Source organism: Spermophilus citellus (genome assembly GCF_964194105.1).
Source record: "Spermophilus citellus genome assembly, chromosome: 12".
Classification (NCBI taxonomy): Eukaryota; Metazoa; Chordata; class Mammalia; order Rodentia; family Sciuridae; genus Spermophilus; species Spermophilus citellus.
This window is the reverse complement of record NC_138198.1, coordinates 83,718,176-83,741,447: the sequence shown is the minus strand read 5'-3', so window position 1 is coordinate 83,741,447 and position 23,272 is coordinate 83,718,176. Positions and strand designations below refer to the sequence as shown.

At 38.0% G+C, this 23,272-nt stretch overlaps 1 protein-coding gene across 1 annotated transcript in view; it reads right to left on the bottom strand.

The window, feature by feature from the left end:
• TTC39C (tetratricopeptide repeat domain 39C) overlaps positions 1 to 23,272 on the bottom strand; it is a 106,626-nt gene that overhangs the window by 58,255 nt on the left and 25,099 nt on the right. Inside the window, exons 2-4 of the mRNA XM_081263605.1 lie at positions 4,862 to 4,910; positions 2,861 to 2,989; positions 460 to 574 (exon numbers count right to left, since the gene is read on the bottom strand). Coding sequence (XP_081119731.1) covers positions 460 to 574; positions 2,861 to 2,989; positions 4,862 to 4,910 — 293 coding nt within the window. The remainder of the gene's footprint in view (positions 1 to 459; positions 575 to 2,860; positions 2,990 to 4,861; positions 4,911 to 23,272) is intronic.

Genomic DNA, 23,272 nt, shown 5'->3' with positions numbered 1-23,272 from the left:
TAAAGATGACAATTACAACTTGATTCCCACAAAGAAAAAGTAGTATATCTACATAAAAAAAAAGGCATTCATGGGCTGGGGTTGTGGCTCAGTGAGAATGCTTGCCTCGCATGTGTTAGGCACTGGGTTCAATTCTCAGCACCATGTATAAATAAATGAATAAAATAAAGGTCCATTAAAAAATTTTCAATAATAATTTTTAATAATTTCTCTAAGTAAGACAAAATCATCTTGAGACAGGGGATGAAACATAAACTTTGGGACTAAAACTACTCTGCTCAACACACATTAAGCACTTGTGGTTTCAATTTCCCAAGTAATAAATCAGTATCAAGCCCCAAAGAGGCGCCACATATTTTCAAAGACTGAAATACAAGGTAGTCTAAAATTTTTTTAAAAGTATTACCGATTTTGTCTGCTGAATAGCAAAAAGCCATTAAAAAGAAAGCTCCAGCATACCTGACAATTCTTGTTTGACAAACGAAAGCACAGCCAGATACACCTGACAGTCAGCTATGATAATCTGCCTTTGAAGTCGATCGACCATAGAGGGAGTGGATTTGCGGACATCAACCTGTTTGGTGGAAAGAAAGTACAAGCCAATAAATCACACACATGAACGATACTCCCTCCAAACAACTCTTACTTAAAGCTACAAGATAATTCACATTGGAGTTGTAAAACATGGCAGTCACCCAAAGCCAATACCAAATTTATGCTAGAAGCTTGGAAGCTCCATACTGCCATTAGGTTGAGCTTTGCCAACAACATAGTGCTAAAGAACATTTTAGATTCAAAAAAATATTCTAAGTGATAATATCTAAATTCATGGAAAACATGAACATCAACGCAAAACTTCAGAGGCTCACTTTTTTTAAGATAATGTAAATTCTAATTTATCCAAAATTAAAATCATCAGAGATATAATACATTCCCTAAGTCAGTAACCCGAAAAGTCAATTTACAGCATTTATCTGCAGGTAGGACTAATATTAGGGCACATTCTTTTGGTGTATGCAACTGAGATGTAAGGGCTAGAAATTGATTACATTTCCATTAAGGAAAAAATACTCTGGAATTAAAATTAGTTTTGAATAAATCTCAAATTATACTTGAAATTTAGGCCATATAAGTAAAAATAAGCAAAAAATAAAATCATTAAAAAAAACTGGTTTTATCATAAAGAACATTTCTTTACATTTCTGCATTCTTAACCCCAAGAAACTTTCATAGTGACATAAGAAATTATAGAATTTTGCAAATATGTCAATAGAATAGATAGTATACATAACAGTAAGGCATGTTTCTCTTTTTTTAAATTTTTTGTAATTTGTTTTAAGTAGTTACACATGACAGTACAATGATCTTGACACATCATACATTTGAATCAGATAGGATATAATTTCTCATTTTTCTAAGTGTACAGGTTGCAGAATTACATTGATCATGCAGTCACGTATATACCCAGCAATAATAATGTCTCTCTTTTTCTAGATTTTCATAATCCATCATCATTTCTGCTATTCTCTGTCAAGCCCCAGCACTCATTACTCTGATTGCTTGGGGAAATGTCCGTGTATCAATGCTTCTGTTTCTTTATTTATAGCAACATCTACTGTGCAGGTTGTCCAGAAGGCTAATGAGATGCTGTATATGAAAATGCTTTATAAATTGCAACAGCCATTGCAAATGTTAATTATTAACACTTATGCTAGGTGTAGTAGTAGAAATTGAGAACAGACATGTAAATAGTTTACAGTTAATGAGGAAATATAGACCTTATCACCATGTAACATAGAAAGTGGTCTGAAGGGTTAAAGCACAGGGAACTACAGGAATCTTAGGAGACATACTCAGCAGGGTTTGGAGACTCAGGCAGGCGTTCTTGGGGGAAAACTTATCTATGAAGGAAGAACTAAGAGAAGGAATCTGATGAAGAGGGAGAAGAATATGCAGAGGCATATGCCAGCTATACTTAGGGGTTTAGACTTTATTATAAAGGCCATGGCTGGAGCTGGCACTGAAAATCAAGTAAACAACATATTATTGACTGTATTATAGAGATTGAATGGGAGAGTAGAGACCGAGGCAGAGTTCCAGTTTATCTTAGATAAAGGGGATGACCTAGGGAGATGACAGTGAGGATGGAGAGCAGTCCACAAACTCAAGAGGTATTTAAGAAAGACAGTCATCAGGGACTGGTCACTGACTGTAGGTTTGAAGGAGGAAGAGGCAAGAACGAGTCTGGCCCATGTGGAGCGTCAGTGGCTTCCTCATGGTGGACATCACAAGCAAGAAATGTCAGGATGGAAGCATTCCCCTCTGTACTGGGAACTTTTGAACAGAAAGGGGAAGGCAAAATACAGAAAGGGGATCATGGTGTAACTGAGACTTTATAATCAAAGGCTTTTGAGACCTGGGGAAAACGAGGTCAGTGGCTAAATTCTTCAAGTCAGCCAAGTTGCAGGTGTTTTATTGCTCAGCTGTCACTCAGTGATGTTTAATTACACACAAGAAACTCTAATTAGAAGAGCCTTGTTATGGGAGCCCATTATGGAAGAAGATCATTCTTGCTTTCTTTTTCTAGTACTGGAGATTGAACCCAGGGCCTTGCACATGCTAGGCAAGTGCTCTACCAGTACACCAATCACACCCCCAGCTCTAGAAAGGGTGGCTCTAAAATACCAACAGATGGCTCTAATGACTGGAAAGGACTTCTACGACTTTGTGAGAGGCATTTCACATAACCAGAAGCCACGGGGAACATTTACTGTTTGTTTTCAGTCCTATTTTAAATATGGAAACCCAAGTGATACTCTTAAGTAGTACACAGCCCATAATCTAAAGGCGCACGACTTACGTTCTTCTTAATTTTATTCTTGATTGTTTCAATGACTCCAGCCTCTTCACTTTCACACAGCTTTTCTGTGGTTTTCAAGTCATCACACGCCAACTGCATTTTTTCCTCCTCAAATGTCATCATGGCATTCTGCCAAGAAACAAGGAGAGAATGAATGAATCAGTAAGTGTCTGAAACTTCAGGCCCCTTTATTACAACAATACTCCAAACTAGGAAAAAAAACCAAAAACCTCACTTAAATTATTTGTTTGCAAGTAATAGAATCAAAATGTAACAGCACACCCTTTCATTTAAAGAAACTATAATCTTGATATTACATAATATATGACTCTATTACACCAGCATGAAAAAAAATTATACACACACACACACACACACACACACACACAGTAACGAATGTCCTTGCGATTGTCATTCTATTGCATTTCTGTTGTTATTAAATGCAGCAGCAAAAATTTTGTATAATTTCTAATTGGTCTACTCCATTCAATTTTTTTTCTTTTTTTTAAAATATTATTTTAGTTGTAGATGGACACAATACCTTTATTTTATTTGTTTATTTTTATGTGGTGCAGGGGATCAAATCCAGTGCCTCATGCTTGCTAGGCAAGCGCTCTACCACTGAGCCACAGCCCCGTCCCTCCATTCAGTTTTTATGATAGAGTCTCATTCAAAAGTTCATTCTACTCTAGATAGACCCCTGCCTCCAGTAAGTACTATATAGAAAGGCTAACGAAACAACCACTAGAGGCGCTCTTTGAAAATCATCAGTCTTTCCAGGGTAATTCCTGTGGGTTTCCTTATAAGGCATTCATTTTATATCATCTATAGTTAAAAATTCCACTGACAGCTTGATTTCAGGCACCTGATGCTGGCTGATGTTGTCAAGACACATCTGAATGGGTGGAAGTGATGTTTCTGAGATGGGTGTGTACAGGAGCAGGAAACCTGGTTCTTGGAAGGACCTATGAACAGTCTCTACCTCTCCATTCTCCACTGGATTCCCCAGCCTTACCTTGAAATTCTAGGCCTTGTCACTATGACTTGAACCTATTTTTCCATCCTAGCCAAAACAGACCCTGGTCTGTTTTTGTCCAAGTTTCCTAGTTACACTCTTTCTCCCAACCATCCTGTTTACTCCATGCCCCCCCTGCTGCCCCCGTCACCACCCAGTTCATTCCCTTTGATTCAGCCTTTGTGGCAGTCTTTGTAGTCACTTGGGTACTAATGTTACAATCCCCATTCAGTATTTTTTTTTTCAGATGTGGAACTATGTATTGGTGCCAAGAAAAGGCTCTAAAATTTTGTTGCATTATCTATAATAAGAGGAACTACATAGTCTGAATAAAACCCCATCACACTGGAGATGGCCTCATGCTTATAGCTGGGCACTACCAAGCTGGGCATAATATGCCTATTTGGTGACATCTTTCTGAATTTCAAATCTAAATGCTGTCTCCCTTCTGGTCTCTACTGGGTATCTTCTCCTGTCTCCCTAACCCCCTTTTATAATACTATGATGTTTTGAAAAACGTGTGTGTTTGGAAGTAGTTTGTGTGAATATTTCTGAAAAGAAAGCATCCACTTTCTTATACCACCTGATTGTAACCTAACTAAAACCTATTCCCTCAATTCTCATATCTTTGCTCATTGAATTTGTCTTCTAGTGCACACTCAATAATTTTAGAGCAAATATTTATTACCCAGAGGCAGACCTGCCTCCTGTCCCAATACATTTTTAATTTTTGAAGGTCTTTCGATTATATTTTTATTCTAAAAATAATTTTGAGTGGGAAAAATATAATACTCTACAAGATACAACATTTTATTTTTAAAATGAAGGAAATTATTTACAGATGTTAGTTAATAGGCAAAAAACGATTTCAGTTTTAAATGCTACAGAATTTTCTACAATGGTATACTATGCAGCTGGTAGCCAATAAGAGACATTAGTTTATAACTGCTTCCTTAATACCAATACCTCTTCTGATATCAACTTACCAAAAAACTGACAAAGCTGGCTCCAAAACTCATCAGTGGGCTATGATTTCTGTTAAGAAAAAAAAAGTATTTTTATTGTAAATTTTTACTTTAAAAATCATCTGATAGCCTTCCTCTTCCCTTATTAAAAGTGTGAAATTTGATCTACTAATTTATTGCTATTTCCATGGAACTCTGAGAACATAGGTAAGCTGTAACACTGGTTGAACAAGTTTTTTTTTTTATTAAAGCAATGAATCATGTTTATGTTGTTAAGAGTGCTGTGCTATATAATTAAAAATCATAAAGATGATAAATTTTGTTATGTGTTTTTTCAATAATAAAAAGCAATAAGTTATATTGTTATGTTATTACAAAAAAATCATCTGATAGGATATACAATCCCATTAGTTGAATTGAAGTTAAGGTCATCAAGCCGATTAAATCACCCTATGAAAAAAATTAATGAGGCAATGCACTGGTTAATGCTCTACCTGCAGGACAGAATCTGTTCCCAATTCTTCAAAGTAAAGCAGATAACAGGAACAAATTATAACAGAGACTGCTTTTAATATTGTAGCTATTAAAGAATTGACACGGTAGCTATAAAGATGATAGAAGCAACCTGATATCTGTAACATCATGACCACAGGAAGGTGGTTATTATTCACTTTTTTTATTTGTTCTTTTTAGTTATACATGACAGTAGAGTATATTTTGATGGATTATACATACATGGAGTATAACTTCCCATTCATGTGGTTGTACATGATATGGAGTTTCACTGGTAGTGTATTCATATATGAACATAGGAAAGTTATATCCCATTCATTCTATTGTCTTTCCTATTCCCATTCCCCTTATTATTCATTTTTCAAATGCAAAACAGCCAGGCGAGGTGGCACACGCCTGGAATCCCAGCAGCTCAAAGGCTGAGGCAGGAGGATCACAATTTCAAAGCCAGCCTCAGCAAAAGTGAGGTGCTAAGCAACTCAGTGAGACTCTGACTGAAAATAAAATACAAAATAGGGCTGGGGGTGTGGCTCAGTGTCATGTGCCCCTGAGTTCAATCCCTGGTACAAAAAAAAAAAAAAAAAGCAAAACTTGTTCAAACTTTACACACATAAAATTTGTATTACCTCTAGAGCAGAACAAAGGAGTTTACCGCAGAATCAGATCTCACAAACTCAACTTACCATCCAACAATGTCAAGAATGCCTCTCTAAGTCAGTCATTCCCTCACTGTGTTACATGCTCATCGTCCTATTTTAGAATAAGTCAAAGATGAAACCAAACCAATGCCAATTGAGTCAAAAGCATGTAAGGATATAAGCTTTCTGCTTCAAATTAAAAAAAAATAGTACAAAATATATATCTCTATAAATTGTACTAAAAGGAAAAAGAACCTGTAATTGCCTTCTTCTTTTTTTGAATTGGTACATAATAATTTCACATAATGGTAGGATTTGTTGTCACTATAACTGCCTTCTTAAAAAATCATTTTACTAATTTTTTATTATGCAAATATATGGTCAGTATATAAAAGGCATGTAACAATTTATTTAGTTAATCCCCTCTTAGAAAATTAGATTGTGGAGGTGTGACTCTCCACATATGCACAGGTACGCATATGCTTAGTGGACATCCTGTACCTATAATTTTGTACGCAACACCAAATACATTCATGGGATAAATTACTAGAGGTAGCTCCACTGAGACAAAAGGTATGCACATCCACCTTTTCTCTTGGAGTGGACTGTGTGGGGTGGGGAGGTAGGGGTATCTGAGGTACCTAACACAGTAGGCATTCAGCAGACAGGAATCAGTCAAGAAGTGATAGAGCCCTGCTATTGAGGAACAGATGTGTTTCAATCCAGTGCTGGCAACAGGCTTCACCTTCCCCCTTCCTTGCCATGTTAGCCACTCTGCCACTTGAGAAGTGAAAGAAGCTGAAACTAGTGTTGCTACTTTTGCTTCTTGTTCTTGACTAAAATTAGGTTTCTGAGAGCCATGGCAATTAATTATTCATAGTATCTAACCTTGCCCTTATGACTTCACATGCCATCTTATCATTTAAGTCGGGGGGGGGGGACGTAGAAACCAGCCCAATAGAACAATTTTCCCTCCTTGAAATGCTGTCTGCAAACTGCGTAGCATCTGGGTGCACCAGGCATGAAGAATGTAGGGTCAGGGAGCACACCCAGGCTCACTTGGTGTTTTAACTTAACATACTTCAAGTGATTAACTTACTTCATCTTAATTAAGATGTCTTTATATGAAACATATTTGTTTTGGAGATCTAAAATCGTTCCTCAAAAGTATGAGGATGATTATGGAAAACCCAGTGCCAGGGTCAGGAGAGGGAAGAGGCACTCAGCTCATTTCGAGAGTGCTCATGCTGGGAACCTGCCATGGTGAGATAACTGGTAACACTTGTTTTAAAAATGGATTCCTATAGGGTGAGGGAGGGAACAGGGAAGACACAAAGAAATGAAGTTTCCCCATATCTACCTGTCTGTGGATTCAACTTTGGAACCATGTAATCATGATACACAATAACAACACCAAATTAAACTTTAACATGCCATTCCTACAAATCAGAAGTGAAATGAATGCAATGCACTTCTGATGTAAATGAAATGGTAACATACACAGAGTAGCAACTACTCCAATATTGTAGAACGTCGTAATCTAATAGTAAACCCCAATCATGAGTATCCCTGAAAACAGACCCTCAAAAGATGCCCCTGTCCCACTCATTTCGGTAACCACATTCTAACTGGATAAGGGAGTCTTACTCTCAGGCTACTGTGTGCCTCATTTGTAATAAAGCAAGGATTATATATGTAGAGATTCAAGATTTTGTGCATATGGGAGAGGATGAAGTTAATTTAAAAATCTGAAAAGTCCAAAAAAGAAAGAATCAATGAAAACCCATTGTATTTTTTTTTTCTAATCTTTGAAAGCATATATTTATCCTAGATCTGCCCACTGAAAGGCCCAGAACCAATGACCACCCAGCTGTGCTGTGCATGACATGAGCACCCTCTCCAGATAATGGAGCAAGGGACTGTGGCTTACTTGAAGCAATGGCTGCTTCCAAGTCAGGGGCAAGAAAGGCTCAAGAAGAGCCTGAAAATGCCCTTGTATAGCAGAAATTAAGGAAGTTTAAAAAACATAGTAGGGTCTTGAAGAGGTTCCCATTAGCCAAATATGGAATAATTTGATCACCCTGGAGAACAAAAACAGCAACGGATTGAAATATCAAGTTGAAACCATGCATTCATAATGATGCTTTTAATTTTTAAAAAACTCACTAGTTTCCTACTGGGAAACCAACTCATTATTTTTAAAAGAGATCCTTTAAAAGAGCAAGAATAAGCATTTACCCTGCCTTTACTCTGTGGACGAAGAGGAACCAATTGTTTGGGGGTAGGGAGAGTTTCCCTTTATAGAAGTATCCTGGGCTCATAAATGAAAAGTAAATCACCGTGGTACAGGTCCTAATGAATTCAGAGATATGGGCAATGCACATAAAGACGGACAGAATGTGTTAAATGCTGTCGTGGTGACAGAATCAGCAAAAATCTAAGCTGTGGAAAAGTCTACAGGATAAAGATCCTAGTTTCTTCAACAATAAAGAATCATAAGAGGGAAAAAGAGACCAAAAGGAAACTTTAAAGTGAGACTATCAAACATCAGACACATAAATACACTCAAGAGGAGACATCTCAAATAACACCACATAGGTGCACACACGCGCGTGTATCTATTTAACACACACAACAATTAGAAAATGAGGTTTAAAACAATCACCCTTTACAATAGCACTAAAATATTAAATTATCTAAAACTAAATCTAATAAAGATTATGAAGTACCCCTACATTGAAAACTCCAAAAACACTGCTAGGACAAATTAAAGACTTAAATCAGGGTTTTTTAAACAATAGTATTCTGAACATTTTGTGCCGAATAGTTCTTTGGTGTGGGGTTGTCCTGCACTTCACAGAACATTAAGCAGAAATATACGTGAAACAAGACTGGCCAATGAGTTGGTAATTATTACGGCTATAAACCAGAACACTAAAATTCATGAAATATTTTCTATGCTCTGGAAGATGTGACAAGGTTTAGATATGGCTTGTCCCCCAAGGGTACATGGGATAGAAGCTTGGTCCCCAGTGTTGAGATGGTGTGTACATCTAGGAGGAGGAGCGAGTGGGAGGTCACAGGTAAATTGGTCACATGCCCTTGAAAAGGAATAAAGTATTTTTTTTATGGGACCCTGGTTAGTCCTCATAAGAGAACTGTTATAGAAGCTTGAGCCTGACACCATGTAGTCTCTTTTTGCATCCTGTCTTGCCACATGATCCCTTGCTCCTGCCATTGCCATAAGCCATGATGTGATAGAGATAAGACAGTCCTCACCAGAACTGAGCTTATTAATAACAACCCCAGGCCATAAAAGCTCTAAAACTCTTAGTAAACCACTTTACCTATCTTAGATATTTCATTGTGGTGACAAAAAGTTGATTAACACAAAATGTATGAAATTTTCCAAAATAAAAAGTTTAAAAACTTACAATTAAAAATGTTCTTCAAAAGATAAGCTGTCATGGGAAATCCTCTAATGACAGGGCTCCTTGTGATTGCTGCCATAGTTTACTTTTTGAAAATGAACCATCAGTAATAAGATGGCTCTAAATTTTTCACTCTGTATAGTGAGTCACCCAAATCAGAAAGACCATAGAGAATATAAAGAAGCAATTTATCATCTATTCCTATAGTCACTAACATTGCCATGGCAATTATTTTTTAAAGTTTCACCAGGATATTAAAAATAGGACTGAGCTGATGAAAATTTTGTTTCCTGAAATATAGGAGAAGGAAATGTATACATTTAATTCTTAAAGGAGTATCTTTCCATTACATAAATGAGCATAATTATAAGAATACCTATTTCTTCAAAGGTAATTTTATTGTCCATAGTAGCGAATGGTTACAAATTTTCAAGTCTTCCTTTGATTTTTTTTTCTGAATGTTCTAAATTTATAAAATGCTGAGTTCTTAGAAGAATTCAAAATGACTTTTCTCCCCTCTAAATGCCTGGGGAGCATGGACCCTTGTGGATTACACAGGAAATATGGGGCCACCTGAATCTAACCAGCCAATGGCCATCACCATCTTACCCTGGAGTCAAGAGATCCCAGATCTGAGAATTGAAGGGGGAAAAAAATGACATGAATTTACCCCTGCTGCTCTTAATGGAGGATCTGTCTTTTCTATGACCCACAATGTTTTAGAAACCATAGCCCCAGAGGACCACTGGAGTTAATTTTATAAAATTAGCAAAAAATGTCAATATGGAATAGCTTCTCTGATGTCTCTGAGCTACCCTCACAATTTATTTTTTTATGGAAAAACAATTGTTTTCGATACAATAAATGCCTTGTAAAATAGCCAAATAGAATGTGATGACCTACAACTGCTTTCATAAAATTTAATGTTTAGGAAAAGGCTGTGTGTACACTGTGTTCCAACACAAAAGAGCAATTAAAACATTTGTTATAAGGGGAAATACAATTAGTGTTGTTGTTTTTTCAATGAAAAGTGTTGACCACAGTGGGTGGTCAACATCCACTGTGTCTTCATATTGTTGCTGCAGAATTCTCCCTATATTTAGACCCCCTTTAGGAAGAAAAATGCATCATTTAAGTCAATTTACTTGTCCTGAATATTCCCTGTGATTCAGTTGCTGCTATTTTTTTTTTCATCCAGCCAACCAAACAGAAAAATGGGTCATTTCAACAGCAAAACAGCCAAATCCCATAGGAGTGGGTTATTCACTTAATGGTAAGCTAAGGCCCAGCTGTGTCCAGCTGTGGCCCAGGGCACTCTCAGCATAAGGCTAATAGAGAATTGGACCCAAAATAAGTAGAAGGGCCCCTTTGAGGTTACTCCCCAAGACAGTTCCTAATTTTTTTCCTGAAAAAAAAAGAAGCAAATTATTTGGTGATTGCTTTTTATATTATCCATACAAATGGTATAAATAATATTTTATATGTTCCCTTAAAAAAAAAGATGATGACAATAGCCACCAGTAGGCCATTAGGACACAAAACAGAATCATATATTTTATTGTGATTTGAACTCTTTTTTGTGGGGGTGGTGTGGGGTGGGATAATTGAACTCAGGGGCACTCAACCACTGAGTCACATCCCCAGCCCTATTTCGTATTTTATTTAGAGACAGGGTCTCACTGAGTTGCTTAGCACCTTGTTTTCGCTGAGGCTGGCTTTGAACTCACGATCCTCCTGCCTCGGGCCTCCGGAGCTGCTGGGATTATAGGCATGCGCCACAGCGCCTGGCTGAACTCTCTTCTTATTTAAACATTTTCTTTAATTTTTAATAGTGAAAGCTTCCCACTATCTAGCTGATTCCTCCTCGCTCTGTCAAGAAAAATAATAAATAAAAGGCTTTATAATGGGAAATTTGATGGGTTGAAATGAAAAGCTAAAAATATGTGCTTTTCCCAGATAAAAGCCTTGAAATGTCTCAATTTCACGGGAGCCAGAGGGCCTGACAGCACTCCCACTTAGCTGGCACTCATGGTTTCTGGCCCGTGGGCTCAATTTGTTCTATCTTGTATCTCAAGTTCTCTAACTTTGAGTACACCATGGCAACAATCAATAGCTAAGATTGATTTGACACTTCTGCAATGAACTATGCACATACTAGGCCAGTGTTCAATCCCTGAGCTACACCCCCAGCCTTGAATTGACCTCTTAACACCATTTGGACATGGGAAACTCATGGTGAACTACTGAAGCCCCAATCTTAATATGAAGATATTGTAGCAATACAAGAGAAAGGAACATCTGGCAGACCAGAGTATAGAAGCTCTTGTCAGTCACCAGCTAAAGGGACAGAAATATATGTCTCCACTCATACTATGATTGCAAGGAAGAACAGTGATGTTTGCAGCACCTTGCTCATGCAGTATTCATCCACCCAATGCTTATTAAAGAGAGCATCTTCCTTATGCAGAAAATGGAAAGGTGCCTTGGAAATGAGAAATGAAAAACTCTAGGCTGAAAGTCTAAGAGAAGTGTCTCTTTCTCCCAGAGGATGGCCCAAGAAATGTGACAAACTTCATTTAAAGACATTTTTGACTTGATTTCATAACTGTTAAGAATATTTTTCAAGCTGGGCATAGTGGCACATACCTATAATCCTAGCAGCTTGGGAGACTGAGGCAGGAGGATCTCAAGTTCAAAGCCAGCCTAAGCAACTTAGCAAGGCGCTAAGCAACTTAGTGAGACCCTATCTATTTCAAAATAAAAAAGGGGCTGGACATATAGCTCAGTTGTTAACTGCCCTTGGCTTTTGTTACTAGAGAGAAACAAAAAAAGAAAAAGAAAAAAAAATTCAAAAGAAAAAAAAAATCTAACTTATTCTGCTTCTTAGTTTAAAAGTGTTCCAAATGCTTTCTTATTACGCACAGCATCCCTAGAGGTCTGGTATGTGACAGAACAGCACTGGAGGAATGTTCTCTTTTTGAATCCTGCTATGAATCAGATTATAAAATAAATTCCATTATCTATGGTGTTTTAGAAAGTTAAATTGCTTCTATAGTGATCCAATGAATATATTCTGTTCATTAAGTTGCATCTTTTCAGCAGGCCTGAGAGATAGGTACAGTTGCCCAGGTCAACTCCCAACCCTGTGTACCCTGCTGTTCTGCATCTTCCAAATATCCATGACAAATTTCCAATGGAGGATGAAAAGGTCAACTCCACCCAAGACAGATGGTTAGGAGGATGATTAAGAAATCAAGCCAAACAAAAGCAACAGAATCCACTATTAAAGTCGAAGAAGTAATTTATGATTTTCTAGGTTGCTCCTTGCCTCCATAAAAAACAAATTGCCTAAGAAAACCATAATTTCCTTTGGAAAAGCCACAATAATATGTTCAAAAAATACTTACTTTCAAAATGATATATCTAAGTCATGTTCCTCAGTTTAAAACAAATGAACAGTGACCCTTCTTCATACAAGCCTTTAGGAAAAAAAAAATCAAGTGAATCTAATTTTGTTCCATGCATCCATTTATGCATTTGCTGAATGGCAAGTATGCAGCAGGCACTGTGCTATGAACTGAAGACATGGCTTCTCAGAGCCTACGCAGTCCAACCTGGCAGCTAAAAAGATATGCTAACACCTTCTTAGTAAATGGCCTTGGAGAGTAGGTAAGTGGTTGTTACTTTGACTCCCAAAGTTGTCCCTTGTCATGGTATTTTTTTAGTGGATTAGCCTTCCTACCCGTACCACAAACACCATGTTTAATGAGATCTGGGGCAGGCTACTTGCCATCTTTGATTTCCTCTTCTCTATTCTTTGAATATATAAAAAGCTTCCCAGTCACCTATCTTTTAATTCTCTGCAGGGCACTTCTATTTGATATTCATCTCATTATTTATTTTGGTTGGAATAAGGGAAAATTCCCCAAGAAGGGGACTTCAACTCTGTTATGTGCTGCCATCTTGACCCCCAGCATATAAACGAGCCCCCGCACATGTCTGTTTAAAGAATCCACTAGTCATGTCCTACAAAATCCATACTTCACATGCTATCTGATGGACCGTCCTTCACAGAGTCCAAAAAATGGTCAAGTATGAGCTTTTCATCAACCTGAGCCCATAAGAGCTGCCTTCACTAAGGAAAAAAAGAAAGAAAGAAAGAAAGAAATGTGCTTATTTCCTTTATCGGAAGATAGCAGTGGGGGAAATTCCTGGAAAGGTTCCATTTACTTTCCAGACACAACTCCAAATAAGACCCTCAGGGAACATTTATCTAAAGGACAGCAAGTTTCTCAAAACATTGATCTCCACAGTCATTGACTTTATAAGTATTTGATTTATAAGAGTTTGAAATAGATCCACCCTTCTCATCAGTCTTGTTTTTATCCTGGGCCTTCCTAGGGATGTGGGAGTCTATAATCTCCATGGGTTTGCCCCAGGCACCCCTGCAATCACAGGTTCCCAACCAGGAGAGGCGCCAGTCCCCAGGGTGTGTTCAGCACTACTTGCCCTCAAAGAGGCTACAGATTCTCACCGGTTTACTTTTAATACACTAACTAATGGCTTAGTCTGTGGCCTTGCATCTAATCAGAAAAATAATGTTAAAATTCACTGGCTGATGCCAAGAAGCCATGAAAGACTGTCACATCCGGTGGCAAAGCTGTTGGCTTGTAGCAGCCAGAGCACTGAAGGACTTTGGTGGACCAGCCCCGTGTCTCAGTTTTTTCATCACTGTGACTAAAATACTTGACAAGAACAACTTGGAGGAGAAAAAGTTTATTTTGGCTTATAATGAGGTCTCAGTCTGTGGTCAGCCAATTCCGTAGCTGTGGGCCCAAGGTGAGGCAGAACATCATGGTGGAAGTGTGTGGCAGAGGAAAGCTACTCAAGACATGATGGCCAGGACACAGAGCCAGAGTTCTGCTCATCAAGGATAAAACATAAGCCCCAAAGGCACACCCCCAGTGAGCTACTTTCTCCAGCCACACCTTACCTGCCTACGGTTTACCCAGTTAATCCATATCAGTGGATTAATCCACCAATTAGGTCACACCTCTCCTAATCTTATCATTGCACCTCTGAAAATTTTTGCTTTATCTCACATAACAGACACCTGACAACTAAACCATAATACCTGGACTCTGAGCCTCCTCCCCATATAGGAACAGAATAAGCAGAAGCCTCGATGGTCTGTTCCTACAGCTTTGGGGCTTGGTGATTCTCTACAGGTTGATCATTATCAAGCACACTGAAAAAAAAAAAAACAATAACTAGGCCCTTAGCCCTTACTTCTTAATAGTTTTCACTGATGCATTTTGGGGATGCACATAATTAAGAATGCTAATTACCCTGATTTGATCATTACATATTGTATGTATGTATTGAACCATCATAGGGCACCCCCATAAATATAAGCCAATATTATGGGTCAATTAACATTTTAAAAAGATCAGACATTAAAGAAAGAATGCATTCCCCCAGCAGGGCAAGATATTTTTCAAAGCTGAGAGAATTTTAAAAGTAGATGTGTTCCCAACCAAAACATTTTCACTTTTTAGATGGTCTCTGGCACCCAGCAAAGGAAAAGTCAGCAGACGCAGGGGCACCCTTTAGAATTTGTGAGTTCTAAGAGGCAGGTAAGATTATGAGAACAAGAGAGAGAGAGAGAGAGAGAGAGAGAGAGAGAGAGAGAGAGAGAGAAACCTAGTGAACAGGACAGGGAATGAGAGCTTGGTCTGGGGTAGAAGGCTGGAGGGAAACAGCAGTTTGCAAAACGGAATGCCACCCCTCTCATAGCCCCAAGTGATGGCAGCACCCAGCCGTCAGGCCTGGGAGGAGGGAGAGGGGAAAAAGAAATAACAGGAAAAGAAGGCTAGGGAAAACCCTGATCCCCTGTCAGTCCCCATCTTTTAACTGCCAAATGATTTTTTTGAGTCAGAATTAACCAGTCTAAATAATATGACAGACTATTCGGTGAGCAGATATTTAGGAAATAAAATAAAATCAGGGAAGGCTTTCATTTTATTTTTCCATTATTCCTTTAATGCTGTAAAATTTCAAAGCCAAAATAAAAACTGTGGGAAGGGAATGTGATGTCTGCTCTCTTGCTTAGGACTCTGGCACTTGGGGATCCCCTGTCTGGATTACTTACCGACCACTCTCTTTCCTAATGGCTCTGTCTAGCTTCTGGGTCTTGGCATAAATGATTCTGGTTCCAGGGCCTACCCAGTCCTGCTTATGCTGGGCGCCTTTGGGACACTACCACACCAGCTTGGTGCCCAACTACTGCCCAGCATCTAGTCTCTCCTCAGTGGGGACTTGTGAATGAATCAATCAACAGCCTATCAAACAATCACAAGAATACCTGTATGCTATTTGAGGTGGCTCTGTGACAGGCAAAATTGTTTCTATGTCATAAACTTTTTTAAAAAAAATTCATTTATTTATTGTAATTCGGTATATATGACAGCAGAATGCATTTTGATTCATTGTACACAATTGCAGCACAACTTTACATTTCTATGGTTCTACATGATGTAGTGTCGCACCATATGTTCAGTCACACATGTACCTAGGGTAATGGTGTCATCTCATTGCACCATCTTTCCTGTCACCATGCACCCCCCCCACCCTCCCTCCCCTTTGCCCAAAGTTCCTCCATTTTTCCCATGCCTCCCCCATCCCTGTTATAGATTGTTTTAATGAGTTAAAAAAAAACTCACTAAAATGGTATCTACATATAGTTAGTAGATACAATAAAAGTAATTTTGAATGAAGATGCAAAAGATTTTTCTATAACTAAGAAGCTACTTCTGAGAAGACAACTAGTACTTGGGGAGTCTCTGAGTTATATAAATATACTTAAACTTTCCTACCTTTACTGTTGGCTCTCTTTAAACCATAATTTGCAAATACATTTCTTGAATTGTTCTCCTGTTGGTCTTTGAAAATTAGGTATGGTGGCATTATAAAGGCAGCTTCTTAAACCAGGATTCCTTTTATGATACACTTGTAAAATTTTCTAATGAGTTAGCAAATATATCTTAAGGACAAGAACGAAGTAATCATGTATTGATGTCTTCATTCTATAATTGCATGTTAAAATTTTAATGTTTTGAAATATCAATAGATACTGTTTTCACAAAGAATATATTCCACAATAGGAAATAAGAAATTTAATTTTTTTACCAACACACCAATAGTCAATACCAGCCTACACTGAACTCCTTGCATTCGAAAGGAACACTAAAGAAAAAAAAAGGCAAAGAAAAACCTTAAAATGGCAATCACTGGTACTTCATATAAGAGTGGTACCTTACAAGAGAAATACTGTTATAACTTTTAAAATATTTTTATTTTTTAGTTGTAGTTGGACACAACACTTTTATTTTATTTATTTATTTTTATCTGGTGCTAAGGATCAAACCCAGGGCCTCGCACATGCCAGGCAAGCGCTCTACCACTGACCACAACCCCAGCCCCCGTTGTAACTTTTTAATGAGCAGGAGTACATAGTGCACAAAAGGAAAGAAAGATTTGCTCAAAGTTACCCTAAAACTAACTGTACTCCAGCTCTTATTGCTTATACAACAATATATTAAGGTCTTACTTACAGTTTACCTAGTATTTCAAAGTTGCAAAACTTCGTATTTTGGCCAACACCTGTATATGTCTATTCTCCAAATTCAGTACTTTATTAGTATGACACATATTATTAAACTAAACTGCCATATTTGGTATTTCTATTCTAGTAGAGGCATTATTGAACAACAACTTATGTATAAAACCTACCAAGAGATTCCAATTAATAACAGAATGAAAAAGGTTTTTTTGCCAGAAAAAAAAAGTTGCTGTGATAAAATATATATATGGAGAGAGAGATTTATATATAGAAATTATACTATATTTAATACTACTGTCTATACCTATATAGATATATATAGATATTTTTTTAATTTCTTTTTTTAAATTTTTTTATTAATATACAAGACAGTCTGTTTTTTATTGGTTGTTCACAACATTACAAAGCTCTTGACATATCATATTTCATACATTAGATTGTATCTCTATATCTATGTATCTACATATCTACGCACGCATGCACACACACACACACACACACACACACACACACACATACACACATCAGGGATTGAAGCCAGGGGTGCTTAGCCACTGAGCAACACCCCAGCCCTTGTTTATATTTTGTTTAGAGACAGGGTCTCCTTGACTTGCTTAGGGCCTTGCCAAGTTGCAGAGGCTGGCTTTGAACTCACTGCAGGTGTGCACCACCATACCTGGTGCTGTGGTGATATTTTGAGAAAACTACACTACAGATAAAAATATACAGGCAATGTATAACATAAATGTGGCTCAGTGAATACGATGGTATGACTCTGTGCCTCGGTACAGAGCTGTTAAATTTTATAATGATCTGTTATGACTCCAGATACCAGCAGTAGGAGGCATTTCCCTCTTCAATAGTTTTATTGAGGTATCAAATAAAGCTTCATGAATCTGCAGGTTGGTTTTGCTGTTGTTACTACACTGGCTTTCCTCTCTGGGTGCCATCTGCATTCCTGCCACAAAAAGATATGAAGGAGAGAAGGAAGAAGGAAGGTAGAGAGTAAGGGAAGGAGGGAAGCAAAGAAGAAAGGGATGGAGAAGAGAAAAGAAAGAAAAACTACCCCGTAGTCTTAGGATAATCTAGACGTCATGATTTTTTGGAATAAGTGATATTATATACACATTAAAGTTGAATAAATTGTATGTGCACAGTAAAACATCACAAATTTACGAAGAGCTCTGAAATTAAAGTATCTCTCAATACAAATGTACACCTTCTTAAATTGGGGGCTTTATTAAACTATGACTTTGAACAGGGCAGCATGAATGTTATGCTAAAATCAAATGTACTATTGAAGCTGGTATTTGGGAACAGCTAAATATTCTAGTGAAATACCCATTAGATTATGTGCAATGAGTTATTTGAAAGGAAAAGAAAATATGCTTTAATCGACTTTTTTTTTTCCTGCCACAGCAAGGGTAACACATAACTTTATCCATACATATTTATAATGACTGGTGGGAATGTAAATTGATGCCAAACTTTTAGAAAGTTTTTGATCTTTGCATCTATCTATCTTAACAAGAAACTTTAAAATATTTCTAAGAATCTACCCTAAGAAAAATAAAACAGACAAAAATTTCGACACAAAGACGTTCATAGTAAATTGAAATACGGTATCAAGAAATAAGACCAAGCTGGGCGCTGTGGCTCATTCCTGTAATCCAGTGGCTTGGAGGCTGAGGCAGGAGGATCAGAAGTTCAAAACTTAGCCTCAGCCACTTAGCAAGGCAATAAGCAACTTAGTGAGACCCTCTAAATAATGTATGTATAATTTATATATGTTATTATATGTATGCATATGTATGTATGTATGTGTGTGTATATATACACACATACACATACATACTTATGGGCTGGGGTTAAGCACCACTGGGTTCAATCCCCAGTGACCATAAAAAAAAAAAAAGAAATGAGAAGACTACAGACTGTTGAAGAATAGAAACTGATAAACAAATTAGACATTCACTCAGCAAAATATTATTTTGTTACTAAGAAAATCATAGCTAAGGAAATGCTTATTTCAGTGTTTGAAAAAGCTTAAAGTTAAAATCTCAACTTGATCATGGAGCAGCAGTGAGACCTCCCTGGCCAAGATTTCCTCATCTGTAAATCTGGTGTAATGATTCTGCCTTATGTGGATGTAATAAGCAAACAGGAAAAGTATCTTAAACGTCTACAGCTTGCAGAAGACCAGTTACTTGTCATTATAATAAAAGAAGAACACAAAGTAATATGTGCAATATGACAGTCTATGTAAAAATATACACAAAAGTACACTTCCCCAAATGATATTTATGACTAGTGAGATTAACAGGTGGTCTTACTTTCTCTACTTTTCTTTCTTCTCTGTAAATAAAAAGTAAGCCTTCATCTCCTTTATAATTTGAAAAATTTATCATTTAATAATAATTAATAAAACATTTTAAATACTAATACATAACAAAATTTTATCTATTTACTTGTTCAAAAGATCACAAATATTTTTTATCACCTATAGGTTCCAAGCACTGAAGGCATTTTCCACTGGAGTATTTTGTTGCTGGTTGTTGTTGTTGTTTTAAGTGCTTTTATTTATATTCTTTCAACTCACAATGCAGTAAAGGAGGTACAACCACATTATGGCAGAACTCTGTCCCAGCGCTGATATGAAGCCTGAATTAAACATTAAAATTGCCTCCATGCTCAATAAACCCATCGTACTCTCTCTGTGCAGATGACAAATTCCGTATGGTGAGGAGCTTGGGGGGACAAACTGTTCCACTTTCTATGGATGAGTCACTCCAGTGGGAAAATTTTCCGAGTTCAGACTATCATACTGCTGCACATAACTTCTTCTGTTTTCAAAGGAAAGCAGCTCACTGCCCTTATTATCAAAATGAATGATCCTCAGGTAAGACCAGACCTTTCACCAACAGGTTGAGAAGTGACCTTCTGAGAGGAGCCCCAGCCTCCCTGAAGAGCATGACAACTGCCTTTCTCTGTAGGTCAGACCCACCGTGAGAGCAGCAGCCATCCAAATTAAACCTATTTACTCGTTTATTATATTACTCATTTGTTATATAATATTATTATATAATATTTATATTATAAATGAAACAGATGCAGAGATGCACAGGGCAAGGCCTGTAGGCAGGGCAGCTCCCGTGCCCTCCAGGAGCCTCCACCTGTTTGTTCAGCCATCCAGCTGCCCTTTCCCACAGTTTATGCTCTCCAGCAGAAACACAGTGACAAATATTCATCTCTAAATTGTCAATTTTGGAACTCATCTTATAAGCACTTCTAAAATAGTATTCTTCGCATTTATTACAGCCTCCCAGAAAATAACAAAACTGGGTGTTGGAGCAGAGCTGCCTGCCACTTCACTGTGCATGTGAATGCCTCCTGGTTAGAATGCACAGTCTCATTCAGATGAGGCTGCTATACCCAAATCATGCTCTGACCAGTGTTACGGTTTGGATGTGAGGTGTCCCCCAAAAGCCCACGTGAGACAATGCAAGAAGGTTCAGAAGAGAAATGATTGGGCTGTCAGAGACTTAATCCAATCAGTGAATTAATTCCCTAACAGGATTAATTGAGTGGCTGGAGGAAGTGGCTCACTGGGGGCGTGGCTATGGGTTATATATTTTGTACCTGGAGAGTGGAGTCTCTCTCTCTCTCTCTCTCTCTCTGCTTTCTGATCATCATGTGAGCTGGCTCCCTCTGCCATACTCTTCTGCCATGATGCAGCTGGCTGTATATGGACTGAAACCTTTGAACCCATGAGCCCTTAAATAAACTTTTCCTCCTCTACGATTGTTCTGGTGGGTCCTCTAATCACGGCATTGAAAAAGCTGACTAAAGGAACCACTAAGGTCTTGGAGGCACTGCGAGGATTTTGACTTCAAAAAGTGGTGCCTTAAAAATGCTTGCAGAAAGAGCTGTGTTAAGTAAAACACTCTACGTTCTAATGCAAACCTTTTGGCAAAAGAAAATTGGAAGACATGGCTAATATTCTCCTCCCTGAAATAAAAAATTCTCCTATTTCCTGAAGGCCTGCCTGGTTGAGATACCATGCCCAAAAGCATGTTGCAGTTTTTTTCATTTTACTCCATAGCCTCTTGTCTTCCAATGGTTCTTCAGGGGCTGAGAAGCCTACCTTTTCCTTGTTTCCTAGTGATCTTCTTTGATTGGCACATAATAATTATGCAGACCAATGAGTTTCATGGTGACAGATTCATACAGGCATTTAACATAATGTGATCAATTTCATTCCCTGGTACCTGCCCTTGCCCTCTAACCCCTTTCTTCTAGCCTAAAAGTCCCCCTTCTATTTTCATGAAATCTTTTTTTTTTTTTAAATCTATCTTCCACAGCTGAGAGAAAACATATGACCCTTGACTTTCTAAGTCTGGCTTATTCCACTGAACACGATGCGTTCCATGTTCCACCCATGTTCAGGCAAAGGACAGCTCCTGCAGTCATTCTCACTGCTCTTCCCCTGCCATGCCCCTGTCACACCTGTCTCCTTCTTGGTCCCCATCTCCCAGGACTGGCCTGCTGCACAGAGCCTCCCCCAGACTCGTATCCCCACCCAACTAACATAAAAGAAGAGTTTCCTGGAGATGCCTTTCAATGTACCACCTGTCACACTGCCAGACCTGTGTGTCCCTCCAACAATCTTGCCCTTACTGGCTGTGCTTCTTACTTCTTCCAAGCAGGTTCTCTGAACCAGCTCAGCAAATCCGCAACCCCTTAACCACACCACATTACTGAGCTTTTCCTTCCCAGCCTTTGTATGTTCTCCCTTCTCTTCAAATCATTGCTTCAAAGCCCGGAGAAAAACTTACCCAGCGTCCAATCTGTCATGGAATGAAACTTCCAAAACCATGAGCCTTTATATCTTCATAAGTTGATTCATAAATCTTCATAAACCTTTTATCTTCATAAGCTAACACACACTCCATACAGAAATTTTTATGAGAGTCATGGTACTTGCTCTTAAATTGCTCTAGACACTCCAACAAAGTATATAGGTTATGTTCAAAACATGACTTGGCTAATTGAAAAGTCCCCAAGACCCGAAGAGTCATTAGGTATACTCTTTCTTTACACGGTATAAATATATAAAACATCTATTTCTTTTCTGTTTAATCTTTTTTAAAATAAAAATTATGTCAGATATAGGAGAGAGAAGGTAATTAAAAGGAAAACTATAAGCCCCTGTAAAACACCTTTAAGAGGGATTTGCCAATATACAGTAACATTGATCCTTTGAGCCAAGAATATCATGTCTAGACATATATTCTGCACATGTGTGTGAAAAAAAGTACAAGGTATTCACTAAAGCACTGTCAGGGATCCTAAGTAGTTATTGGTAGGGTAATAAGTACAGCATACATTTATATGATAAAACACTTCACCCAATGGTTAAAATGATCACACTTGCTTTATATATATCAATATAGGCAGATTTCAAAAATTTTAAAAAGTGGGTAAAGAAAGAAAACTGCGAAGGATATTTATATGCATTTTGAAATCAGAAACCTCTGTTATTTGTGGTTAGAAACATGCAATATAAGTACAAAATATAGATGGAAAAGACATAGTGAGGGCAGGGACTGCCTCTGGGTAGGTAAAGAGGGAGATGAAATTGCACTGGGCTGCAAAGGGCCCTTTAACTGTGTCAGGGATGTTTTACTTCTCTAAAAAAACACATGCATATTTGTTGATAATATGCTATACTTTCTTGAATGTTTAAAATATTTGTAAAAATTTTTTTAAGTGATACCCATTAAAAGTGTCAAGAGGTTCAATTTCTCTCCATTACTGAAATAACAAAAGCAAATCAGGAAAACAGAGGGAAGAGGTCCCTAAGATACTTCATCCTTAATAGCTATTCCTAGCCTAATGACAAAGGCCAGTACACCTCCTTGTTGCAGCTTACATTTGCTCAGTGGCTTCTGAGCTGGCAAATGGCACTCCTGGGCTTTCTCTTGCTCCATTAACATACCACTGAGCCACCAGCTGGGTGCTCTCTCCACTGTCCAGCCATCCACAGAGTGCTGTCAAACAGCCTCACTGGAGGTGGAGCTGAGCATTCTCCAAACTCGGGCCTCCCTTCCTGTGCTAGCTGATCAATGCTAATCCTGTCACCCAGGGAAAAGAACTGAGTTTCCACTATAATGGACTGTATGTGAAGGCTGCTTGTGAAGCTCTAATTAGCTGTGCTTTTAGCAAAGCC